The 13,352-nt window shown below is 40.2% G+C and overlaps 1 protein-coding gene across 1 annotated transcript in view; it reads right to left on the bottom strand.

Moving 5' to 3' along the window:
• Positions 1-13,352, bottom strand: part of GABRA5 (gamma-aminobutyric acid type A receptor subunit alpha5) — a 53,376-nt gene that overhangs the window by 21,137 nt on the left and 18,887 nt on the right. Inside the window, exon 5 of the mRNA XM_005151394.2 lies at positions 5,452-5,534. Coding sequence (XP_005151451.1) covers positions 5,452-5,534 — 83 coding nt within the window. The remainder of the gene's footprint in view (positions 1-5,451; positions 5,535-13,352) is intronic.

Raw genomic sequence — 13,352 nt, 5'->3', positions numbered from 1 at the left:
TATGTGACAAAGCCTTTGAAAAGTTAATTAAAGTCAGCGACTGCAAACACTTAACAAGGATACTAGCACAGTTTCTCCAGCCTTTCCTAGAAAGTCCTTAATGTGTATAAGATTGACTTCTAAGTTACACTGACCAGGGTACAGTACACTTATTGTCATCTGAACTAGTATTGCAGAAAAATGGGAACTTTTAAAATATGATTAATCTCATCCTTAGGCACGTATCAAAAGTAGTTCTAATGAGCCTCATTACATAAGTACTTATTTCCTTTCACTGGCCATAAATGATGTCTAGACAAGTAACTGTGACATATTTGTTCATCTGGTGGTAACACAGGGCAGAAGGAAAGAGCAGAAAAAATATCAAATGTCTTAGAAATACTGAATTTTAGTATTCACCTAGCTTCACCTTATTTTAGTCATTCAATGTCCACTGCAATGGAGCTGTCTAAGGAAGCAGTGACAAACATTAGGAAAATAGAAGAGAAGATGTGACATGAGTGAGCAGCATGGCTGCCTTGACTTCAAGCTTCTACACACTGTATAAAAGTGAGATCTACAATTTCTGTATTAGCTAGCTTTTGCCTTAAATTGCAAAATCACAGCTTAGTCTTGAACTTGGCTGCTCAGGGGACCTCCCTGGCTCTCTATATGTTCCCTTTCAAAAAGAAGGCACTAAGACTTCCCAGAGGAGTAAACAAGCCATGCTGCCTGTCTCTGCTCTCAGGAATGGACCCAGCAGCCTCTTTGGGCCATTCTGATAGAGAGGAATAGCAGAAAATCTCTGCCTCTACAAGAGACTGCAGTTCTAGCTCTCCTTGGGAGCAATCTAGGAAAACCTACGAAAGGGCCACTTCCCCTTTCCAAAGTCTCCTAAATTTACATTTGTTTTTATTTATTATTCATTTGATTACATTCTCATAAAGGACTTTTACCCACAGGTTTAGGGAGGCTGAATACATTCTTTATCGCATTTTACTAGACCAGAATTAGAGTCAGTTTAGAACTCTGTTTTGAAGTTCTACCTCCACAGCTGCAGTTCTCCTGCAACTTCACAGATGCTGAAGGGGAGGAGGGCACAAAAAGCAAGAATGCCCCTGTAGATGCCTTCACCTCAGTGTCTTCTCAATGTTATAGAGAAACATCCCCATCAGGAGAATTTTCTTAAAATCTTTTTTTTTTTTTTTGTTTGAGAAATTTCTCAGTGGCTGCAGGCACATGGTTAGTTTTTGAAGAGTAAGTGCCTTAATGTTAAATGTTGCAATATAATCCTGGGATACTGGTGAAGTTACTGTCTGCTCATTATTCTGACTTTACCAGTCTTCTTAGAGGAAAACAATTTCAGCATGCCTCCTGCTGTAGCAGAGGCAGCACTTTCCCTTATCAAAGACTCAGTTGGAGCTGTTAAAAAGGAAGATGTACATAAACCATGTTAACTACTTTCTTCAGACACTACAAACTGCACCTAGTGCTGTTTTCTCACAGTCAGCAAGCTCCCTTTTCATTGACAGTGATCAACCTTCACCATCTTCGTGGCTGCCTTAAATTCATCAGGAATAAACACCAGGCCTGTTTTGCTCTGCTCATGAGCTGGGAGATCTCATTATTTTCGGAATATTCATTAGACTCTCTACTTAGTCTAAAAATAGTAGTTTGGGGTTTTTTTTTTTGCCACCAAGTGACTAGTGGGCAGCAGCTTCATGCATTTATCCATTCCACAGTACAAAAGCTGATAACTACATGTACTCCAACACTGTGCCTTCAAGAAACAGTAGCCATAAATAGACTCCACCTTACAGTATTTGACATTGTCAAAGCACTGGTTAATGTTCATTAATAACAATTAACTCATTAATTTTCAGGGCAACCCTGTGAGCTAGGTAAAACTGATATAATTAACACATGAGTAAAATGAGATTTAGGATTTAAGTCAGTTGCCTGGGCAGAGGCCTTCATGGTCTAGTGGATTAGACATCTGTCTCTTCAACCAAAGGAGTTGAGTCTAATCCTTTTTCTGACATTGATTTGTAGTGTGACCTTACGAAAGTCAATTAACTTCGCTGCCTCAGCTGCCCTAGAGATAATGATGCTTACCTACTCGTTGACACATGGGTGTTTGGAAACTGTACTAAATGGTATCTTTAGTGTACTCTTAAGGCCTGTCAGTGGAAGAGGCGAACCATTAAAGCTTCCTAGCTTTAATATCCCTGCTATCTCACCTAATTCCTCCTCCCCACACCGGAAATAGCTTGGGTGTAAGAAGGAATTTCTTATGCTAAGATGCTGCTAATGAAACCGTGGCTGGCATCAGGAATTTTCATCAGATCTTGTTTGACCAACAAATTTATTTAGAATACAGGTCAGCATTAGAATTGCAATGTAAAGTTTACTTTCCATTTGCCCATGGGAGAAACCAGCATCCTTCTTGTGCCACCATTGGCTAATAAACAGATTTTCATTGCCATGCCCACCAAGCACTCCACCTGATTCAAAGGGGAGGAGCTGTTTGCAGAGACCTGAGAGTCTGTGCACATGCACCATCCCCAGTTCCCTTGTACCTCTAAATGAAATCTCTGCAGGGTAATTTCTACAGGTACACTTATCATTATCAGGGATGCAAGCCCGGAGAAAGAGCACCTACATACATGCATCTCCTGGAGCACACTCCCTGCCTGTATCTTTCCATCTCTGAGCACTGGGGCATTATACTTAAGAGAAGGACAACTAAAACCTGCTCTGTTCAGTTCACTAGAAGCTATCCCTTAACTTCTGTCCTGTCATCAACATCGTTTTTCGTGATGTGAGGTAGAACATTAAGAGTATTGCTTCTGTAGTTGTCATGTAACTTTATGTCCCTTTTCCTGTATTCGACCTTGCTTTTAATTATTTCTATAAAATATTTTGCTGCTACATATACTGCTGCCTGGACCAATAAAATCTTCCCCAGTTCTAGTACAGCAAGAAACCAGTCAAACAAGACAAAAGAATTCAACATTTACCTTTATTTCTGTAAGCAAGATTAACATTCCTTCTCTTTAATACTCAAGGAAATGTCAGGGCTTTTTCCCTTTTGCTTGCTGAATTATAGCAAGTGTGGTGAATGATCATGCAGCCAGTAAAATAACAACCTGCTCCTGCCTCTGCTGTGGCACCGATAGCTTCTTGATATCCCCTCTGCTGCTGAGTCACCTGTGCACTGGCTGCTTTGTTTCACTGCCCTGCTCTTTCCACCCTCTGACCAGTTAGCACACATCTCCACCCGCACAGCTCTATTGATGTGTTTAACATTTACTTTGATGCTACTTCTTGAGGCTTTTCAAAATCTTTTCTGAAAATAAGATCATTAAAAAGAAACCCTTTCATGAAAGACAGGGAGGAAAGCCAAAGCAGAAAAGGCATGTGCTTGTGTATAACATACCCCAAAAGCTTTGTCTTGCCACAAGCCTGGAGATAAATTAGTACTGCTGTAAATAGGGAATATATATTCTCCTAAAATACATCTGGGTTAATTCAATAAACCCTGACTTACTGGCTGCTACTTGTGCAAACTTCTGCATATTAAATCCCAGTAAATTACTAATGAGCTGCCAGATCAGTAATACAGATATTTCCAAGGCTGAAAGATTGTCTATAGCTTTTCTATATATATTTACTTATTGCTGAGGCTACCAGAATGGACTAGCACAGACCAAATGGCTCCATGTCTATATACTGTGGAAGAACTTAGAGGTAACTTGTGGTAGCTTATCAAATACACTCTAGGACTGCATACCGAGCATGGCAAAGAGTATGAACTAAAACCATATTCAGCCCTCACATGCCTAAAATGTGACTTTTCAGTGCTGTTTTTAACCTGGGTTAAAATTACCTGTGTGCTAATATGATGATTAATACGTTACATACTTGGTATAAGCAGAATATTATAATTGCATTTAGACAGATTGTTGGATTCTTTTCAATGCTACTGAAGGCTATACTCCTTCTAAGAGTTTGTAGCTTATCTAGTAATATTATCTCCTGCACTTGCATGTTTGGGTTTGGGGTTTTTTTTAAGTCTTGCTATATGGCAAGTTAGAACTTGTACCTTACTGCACCTAATTTACTAATGCACTAAAGCATCCATTTAACCTTAGGGTTGAGCTTCAGATCTCTGCTGCATCAAACTCTTTGCTTAAATATGTATCTTTAGTTTCATATTGCATATTTTTCAATATTTCATAAAATTACCCAACATCCCAGTTCAAAAGTCTGCACTACAGACCAACAGATGTGACTTCAACTTTCTCTATCAATGCAGTAAAGAATATGTAAAACTAGGAAGGACAACTTATTTTTCTTCTACAGATTAATGTTGTTGAAGTAAATGGACACAATGTGCAGTGACCTTGTAAAATACTGGTGGCTATTTAGATGAAGATTGGATGCAGGAAGGGAAATCAGTTCATCTGAAGTTTGGTAATTTGATAATTGTTACTATAAAGTGTTTTTACATCTTAGTATGATCTCTAGAAGACAATGCATAGCCAGTATTAAACCAGGACAGATACAGACGATAAAGGCAAAGCTTAATCTTGCAAGGATTAGTGACTCTAAATTGATACAACTGAAAAAAACATTGAAAAATGCTTAAGACAAGTGGCTTCAGGGAGTAGCAAAATGCCTTGCCTGCTAATTTTCAAAAGTTTGTAGAGGCGCTGATTGCACCTGGAACCTCTGATTTGATTACCAAAATAGAAAATGTCTACTCTAGTAGCCTCATTTGTACTTTAATTAAGAGCTTTGTATTTAAATATAGCCATCTTATCCCCTCAGGTTATTTTTGAAGTAAGCTTCTGGCAAGGCAGCAGTGTGGTGGATTAGAGGCTTGGAACTGAGGAAAAATCATCATTTGGCACACAGTTTAGAATAATGTGTGCATATATATAAATACATGTGTATACGGTATCATGTAATAAGATACAGGACTGGGTTTATTAAAGCCAAATGGAAATATATTTTCTCTTTTAATATTATAGGTCTCTATTAATATATGTGACATAGATATTGCACTGCAGTCTGATTCAGATAAATATCAAGAGCACATCAACCTGATCTGTCCAATGAAAGCTCCATTTTTCTACAAATATAAAGCCAAGTTATCAACTTGGCTGTCTGCATCTGCTACTCCATCTAACTGTGGCTGTTATACCTGACGTGTGTATATAAGAGATATTATCCACCAGCTCGCCATTTATCATGGAGCATGCAAGCATGAGCTGAAAAGCAGTGGCACCAGATAAAGCACAGTTATGGAAAACGAGCAGCAGGGTAGCAGCAGAGGTGTCAGTCTCAGGGTGCTAATGAGCGATGCTAAAAAGGGAGAAGGGTGAACAATTCGTACAAGATGTGGCTGGATGTGAAAAGCCAGAAAACAATGGATTTTTCTAGTTCTTATTTCAGAAGAGAACTTACAGCTTCCAAATTTTAATGGGCAAGCATGTGCATCCATGGGGAAATCTTCAAGCTGCATAGGACATTCAGCAGAGATGGTCAATCTGTGGGGAAGTAAGAAGAAAACACATCATTGTTTTTTGGTGCCTTTCCTTTAAGCCTTTCATGGCAATACATGCATGCTGACGCAAGCAAAATTTTCCTGAAGGCTCCTCATTCCTGCTGAAACCATAAACCCCCTGATAAACTGAATGTGAGATAGGCCAGCTGGACCGCTGTAGGCCTCATCTAGTAACTCTGAGACACGTGAAATGATTTTATTCATGTAAGTTGCTCTGATAAGATCATTCCTTCTTAGGAGTACATGAAGGAACACCTGTGCTTGAGCTTCTGTCATGTATCTTACCCGCTTTCTGTAGATACTGCAACTGAACTAGGGATTTTACTCCTGAGTATAGCACTGTTACAGACATTAAGAAGCACTGCCATTATATATGATGTAACTATTTAAATGCATAAAAGCAAATATTTATAAATAAAAGTACATAAACATTTATAACTGTATGTAAAGTTATATATAAAGTCAATGGCATATATATTACTTTCTATAGCACTACAGTTAGTTTCTATGGAAATCCCATGGTATTGAGACAGCCCATTCCAGTTCAGCATACTGAGAATTATCTGGGTACTCTGTCAGAAAAAAAGCAACAGGGTCATTTTTCCCAGCACATTGCCTGGGGAAGCAATTCTGTCTTGAACTGCCCTGCCACTATGTGGAAATTCTTGAGCTATAGTGGATCTAGAAGTCAAAAGGGGAAAACTCTCAGGAAAACAGACATACCCCATGGATGTTCCATATGATTGACAGATGAAGCTGTACACAAGGGAAAGTCTGAGGTAAGTTTCTCAGCAGTGAAGTATCAGTTATCTTGATACCAAGAGAGCCAAAGTTTACTTTTCTAGGTGCACGTAGCACATAGCACAGTAAGAATCTGTTTTGATTATGCCAGTTTGATATTTGCATAATACAGATGGTTTGCTCAGGATAGTGAGGATGCAAATCTCATTTTACATTATGAATACCCTTATGGCTTTCTTATTTTATACTGCTATTCTGCCTCAGAAGCAAAAGACCAGAGACACCCAAAGCCTTACAGACTTCCCGGTGCTGGGGTGAAACAGGGCTCTGCTGGGGCGCAGCCTCATTCCTTACCAAACTGCTGCCTGGGAGGCAAAAATCTGTGAAGAAATTCACACCACCATAGTACCAGAATGCAAAACTACCCTTTTCTATCACAACAGCCACATGTAGCTATACTCTGCTGCTATATATACTCACCACTTCATACTAGCACACCAAAGTGAGTATTCTTGCTATGAGAACTTCTATCCAAAGGGATCATTAACAATCTGTCTGTGTACAGATGGCACAGTGTTCAGCCTGTCCAATTCAATACAACACAATGATGCCTTGCTGGGACACTCCAGCTACATGGACAATAAACTGGGAGAAACAGCTCCACTCTCTGCCAATGCACAGAAATCCCGGAGCTTTACCAATAGCTGGAAATGGCAAAATAAGCACAGAGAAATGTAATAGTATCATTGGCTAGAGATCATATCATGAGGATGAGCTGGGAAATAGGGAGGGGAAAAAGGCAACTGCAAACAGTAATAGAAATTGTAAAGATAATAAATCATATAAAACCAAAGAAAAAAATAATCTCCAGTTCAGAACAGAGATAATGTATCATTTGGTAATAACCGATAGGAAGTCTACAATATAGAAAATAAATTACTGAGGTCTGAGATACCTGCCCTTAGGCAAAACTGTTCTTGAACTTTATTTGAGCAACAGAAATTTTAAAATCTCTAAAATAAGGAGTTGTCTTCAGTGGAGACTGCCCTTGGGCACCAAATCCAGCAAAACCACAGTCACTGACAGTGCTACGTTGTGAATTTAACAAGCTGGTTCTAGTAGCATCCTGCCCAGAACAGGCACCCTTTTCATAAAAATCACTTTAACAGGTACTTGAAAGCAAGGCTACCATCCCTCCAATGCATCATTATATTTTCTGTACTAAGTATTGCAAATTTAATTTTCTTGATAAATTCAGAAACCTTGCTCTAAGTGCTGTAAGAAAGCTGACGTCTGCAGCTTTGTGCTGCAATCCATCACCCGTCTCTTTGTCTACCAACAGTTCAAGTATGTTGTTTCAAAGGCTGCAGCTTGACAACATTTTAATACATACACTTGTCACCTGCAAACATCAAAGGAGGGGTTCCCTATATCCATCTTACCAAGACAGCAGCTGTGGAATCAGGAAGTAAAGGAAGATTCAATGCAGAATTATGAAGAAGACCTTCTCTTTCAACTGATTGTCCTATGAATTTTACCCTGCTGCCTACATTTCTGGAAATAATGCTTGTGTGTAATGAGGAAGGCTGTAGAGATTCCTCAACTGTAAATGTGGAAGTGAAAATGAGGTGTGCAGAGACTGTGACCTAGTGCAATTTAATTAAGTCCCTCCAGAAATTAGTTTTGCCTGTCTTAAATGAAAGGGAAGCACATAAAGATGAGGGCACATAGCAGCCACTATGTGTCTCAGAAGCCACAAAGACCCTGATGGTGTCAAGGCTACTGCTGTGGCCCCTCTGAATTCCTCATCCAGCAAAAGGTGGCAAATAGCCCTTTAAAGCATGGTGCCTGGTGCAGTCTTCTGGGTCTAGCCCATGGGTAGAGAGAATGGAGTTCATCAGTCACAGATGTGCTTTGGTACAGCCTTTCTTTTCATTAACATAAATTCTTTGGATGAAGAAGTTCCTTTTGCTTGGTATCAATGTTCTCCCAATGGAGGCATGCTTCTTTCTTTCCTTGTGCCTCCGTCCTAGGGCCACTCCTAGTCTGGCCACCTTGAATAAATGAACTAACTACTCCTATTCATTACATGCTATTCGTAAAAAGTATGTAGTTGAGCCTCTTAGGTAATTTTAAAAGGCTCAGTGAACACTCTCCTAGCTCCCCCTTACAAGATGTGCACTAGCCAAAGCTTGTGAAACATCTTGGAATGGGCAACGCAACAGGAAACTTGACCATGGCTTATTATACACAGAGTAAGTGTCATCACCCTAAGTTTCTGCAGAGCCCTCTGTGCACAACAGGAGCTGTTTTTCATTACTGTGTGAGGACCTGAAAAACAGAGTCATTAAATTGACTCCTGGTTCAAAGAGACTGGATTTTCTACTGCACACAGGAAAAAAACCAAGCAGCACAGCAGACATCTCTTACACTCTGGGGGCTGGAAGAATGGATCATTGCATACAGATTTGCTCCTAGGTACAAACTATATATTCAGATCATAGCTCCAGGAGTCACAGATAAATTGGTATCTGTGTCTGCTCCTTCAAATACCGCCTGGGGTGATATTTGCACACTTCGGCTTTTAACACTGTGTTAAAATATAGGTACCCTTTGCATACTGCAGTTTACACAGCTGATTATAACAAAATTACTCCCAGTTTGCATTTATTGAACGAAAAGAAAGGAGGCCCTGGCATGCATATGTGAAACAGCCTTTGACTAATCCTTTTAATATGGTCACTCCAGAATGATCTTGCTGTGCTCACTGCAGCACATTATCTGAGCTAGAGACAGTTAGACCAGGATTTTTCTGTCATAGCACAAGTGCTGCTCAAACTTCAGTTCCTTACAACAGAAGTATTTAAAGGCTTCCCACCTTCACCATCCTTCTGTCTGAATGAAAGCCCTATGGGATTTGTTTTACTCAACAGAGTTTTTGACAAGATTGTAAGTGGCTGTTAAAGGTCCTCTACAATGGGAGGACAAAACTCTGATTTTATTGAAGTTAACAGTAAAATTCTGCCTGACTTCAATGGGGATGGTATTCACACAAAATATGTAATAAACCCTTGTTACAGCTGCTGCTGGATCATTAACAACAAAGTTTCACTCTCATAAAGCTCCAAATAGTTATGCTGATATCAAAATGTTAATCAACCAACAAAATGCTACAGCATACCTTAACTACCTGAAAAAGTTATGTCTTCAAAGCTTCATCAAGCTTCATTATATGTAGCCTTTAAGAGAAATAGATTACTGAAGTTCTGTTTCAACAAAATATAGACACATCACTGAATACTCATCTAAGAAAGCACAACAGTTCAAGCAGCAAGACTTCTTTAGTCCAAAAAAGTCACTTTCAACCATTTCCACTAGAGAATTAAGCATGACAATGCTTTCAAGAGGCTGTTGCTTTTTAAACAAGAAGGAGGAGAAGGAGGTGTTAAAGTCAAGGATGTGACAAGGAAATAAATACGGATGTTTAGGAGCCAGACATCTGCAGCAAGCATGCTTCAAAGAGAGGTAGGAATCCCCAGCAGAAGCCCCAGAGGCACAAGGCACCCCATCCCATAAAAGCATGTTTTAGGCAGCTGTAAGGGCCTCCCTGCTATTCCCATGATTTCCATCTATGCAAGGCGCTTGTGCTCCTACTCATGGGAAAAGAGCTGTGAGACTGAGCAAAGCTGTCATCTCTCTGCTACCCTGGAAGTGCAGAAAACACTTTCCAGAGCATTATCTGCAGCTGTCAGGCAGGAGGTGAGGGCAGCCACCTGCCCGGGGAGCAAACTGACAGTCACAGGAATTTGCTTTTTCTTATCAGCTACGAGCTTTAGTAAGCAAACAAATTAAAACAGAGAGCTTTAGAAAGAGAGGGGATCAGACAGGCAGAGTCACCAGTGGCTTTTGGGAGAAGTTAACTCAAGATAAGTGTTGAATAATAAGAGTTACTGATGAAGGGGACACAAGGAATATTTTGTTGGTTCTGAGGTACTGGGGCCAGAGAGATATGAAGTTCTTCTGCCTGTGTGCCCTAATTCCCAAATCAGCTCCATCTTCTCAGTTGTTTATTTCTGTGCACTGCCTTTGCCTCTCATTAAAGAGGGTATTTTAATACTGTGCTTTGGCCCTACCTGTGCTGGCAACTAGCAGCTGCTGTGGGGATCAGTCAGGATGGGCACACAAAACCCAAAGTGCCCTTCCCAGCATGAGACCAGCCATCACCATTTCCCTTTAAAAAAGGCAAAATTTTTACTTGAAACTCATCTTGAACTTATCTCAACATGCCTAAAGAGAGTTATGTGGATCCAGCCTTGCCCAAGCTATACCTCACACCAAGGGGCTTGCTGTCTCCCTGCAAAGAGAGATTTCAGGGTTAGAAGCCAAGTCTAGGAGGAGCTTCCTTGGGTACGTGCTCCAACAGGACCTGGGCAGAACAATTTGAGCTCCTGCAGCATCTCCATTATACACTCTCACATACTGATGTGGATAAGACAATAATGATGAGTTGCTGGTTTGGGTTCTTGTGGGTTTTTTCAAACTGAACACACTGTTAGGTTTGTGAAATTACTCATTTAGCCTTGACTCAGGACACAACTATTCACCCATTCTCCTACTGTGATGTCTTGGGAACATTTCTATAAACAAACTGTTATTCTTTTCAAAGGGTTTTAAAGCAAGGCCCTTTGTTGTTTTTTTAAAGCAAGGCCTCATTATGTCAGGCCCCATACTTACAGCATAGTAAGCGTGAGCCCAGGGAATTGATGTCTCCCTGTGTTCCTTAAGTAAATGTAACATGTGCTTATAGGAGTGCATATATACACACACACATATATATATATATATGTAAACAACTTTCTTGGTACTAAAGCACCTCCCATACAGTTCAAACAAACCCTGTGGATGGTGGTGATAGTGGGTTACTTAACACAGCACAGAAGTGTTAGGATGTGGATATACATTCAGTCATGGTATTGATGGTGTAAGAGTCACCCTGAAACTTCCTCCTGGCTAGCTGACAGTCTGCAGCCTGCCTCAAAGGGAGAGAAGTGATTAATCCTCTCAAACATTGCCTTGTTTATAGATCTCTGTCACTGTGTTGAATAAGAGGCCAAAATACAGACTCAGGGCCTTGTTCTGCACGTCTGTGTGGGCTATGGAGGCAGTTCACCACTGCTGTGATGGTGGTTATACACTCATTTCCTTGGAATCTACCTCATAAAGCAAACACAGAACAGAAATTAAAACTAGGACCTGGACAAAGTTGTCTGCAGAAATTTTAGCCCATTTTTCCTTCATAGCCACTCTGCCAAGAGAGTACCTTTTTTGGATTTTCTTATGATAACAAGATATATTATCTTTATATGATACCAAAATGTGCTTTGAAGAGCTCCGGTTACTGATGTTTCTGTGAGCTGTGAATGTATAATTCAGATGTATAGTGTATCTGATAGCAGAATTCTCATTCTAAGCAAACCAAATTCTTAGCATAGATTATGCTGAAGTGAGAAAACAAGGCTTTAATTGCCTAGATTAACTGTACTGAAAACTAGGCTATCTGAGGTGGACAGGACTGATCTCAAAAGCTGTGCCACTGTAGGAATGACCTCCCTGCATGTGGAGTACTTCAGCATACCCAGAGCACACTCTTAGATGGGAACTGGGGGATGTTCAGCCTCTAGATACAGGAAGAACAGAGAAAATCAATTAAATAACCATCAGGACACTTAAATTATCTGTTCTTTGATAAGGATTTATCTGTTTATTTATTATCTGTTATCTATTATCTATTTATTTATCTGTTCTTTGATACGGAGTTCTAGAAAGAATCACTTTTTCAGCTCATGGTAAAAGTTTATATTAGAGGTAATGCATTTCATTCTACAATATTTCTTTAACATGCATAAAAACAATGGGTGGAGCAGTGAGTTTATGCTCATCCATCACTGCCATGCAATGTGTCTAATGAAGTCCATATACAAGGTAAAACTTGCTGGAAGCAGCTCTGCTTTTTACCAGACTAACTGGTGCAGTAAAAACCCCAGGCTTTTCAGCAGTCAACTCCTTCTCTAGGTTCTCTGCCTACAAACCTGATTTTCCTAAAGAAATTTTAGATCAATATGGCTATGCAGCTATGCACACTATAGTACAGTATCATACCCATCTACTTGGTAGTTTTACTTTAAAAGATCTATAAGGGTTCTCTCCTTGCTTGTCCTTTACCCATGACGAACTCTCTCTGACACCCATGAGGAAGGCCTTCAAATCTCTCCTCTGCTGTATTTTCTATTTTTATTGAATTCATGAATTAAACCCCCAAAATCTAACTAGTACCATCAATGCTGAGAAGCCAATGCAGTTGTAGATGCAGGTGAAATGATAACACCTCAACTAACCCACACTTCTTTATGCTCTGCCACACAAGTCTGTACATGCTACACATTTTGACTATACTCTTCTCAGCATGACCCTTTGGCAGCATGTTCTGCTATGTGCTAACTGCAATAAATAAAATTGTTCTTGAAGTGCTGTGTAAGACTGAACTATGAGCTTCTCCCTGGCTCTCAAGAGAGGCAAGTCCAGCTACTGGCAGGACCAGCCAGTACGGCAATATCTGTTGCTGCCCGACCACACAAGGGGTCATCCGACCCTTGCTTTCAGTGGGAGAAAACCCAAGAATATGAGGATGAAGGGAGCACAGAAAGCTCTCCCAGGCACCCTAGCTGATGGAGGCTAAGGCCATGTGATGGACATGGCACAGTTCCTTCCTCCCATTTCACACAACCTTTATATTTGCATGGACAGGCACAGAACTGCATGTGGCATTTTCTACAAAGAAAAATGAGCTGGATTTAAAAAGTAATGAGGCATCGGGTGAGCAGTACCAGCTCACTTGGTCTCTCTCACATCTACACTGGGATGCACAAACATCAGGGGGAAGGTAGGAGGGATTATGATCTCAGAACATTAAATACAGTGCCGAAATCCTTGGTTATTTTCCACAGTCCAGACAGATGATCTAGAGTTCCAAAACATCTCACCACAGCTTCCTTTCAGCCAC

This window comes from Melopsittacus undulatus, chromosome 2 (assembly GCF_012275295.1).
Source record: "Melopsittacus undulatus isolate bMelUnd1 chromosome 2, bMelUnd1.mat.Z, whole genome shotgun sequence".
NCBI classification, from domain to species: domain Eukaryota; kingdom Metazoa; phylum Chordata; class Aves; order Psittaciformes; family Psittaculidae; genus Melopsittacus; species Melopsittacus undulatus.
Note: the sequence above shows the minus strand (reverse complement) of the source record. Positions and strands in the feature narration are given on the sequence as shown.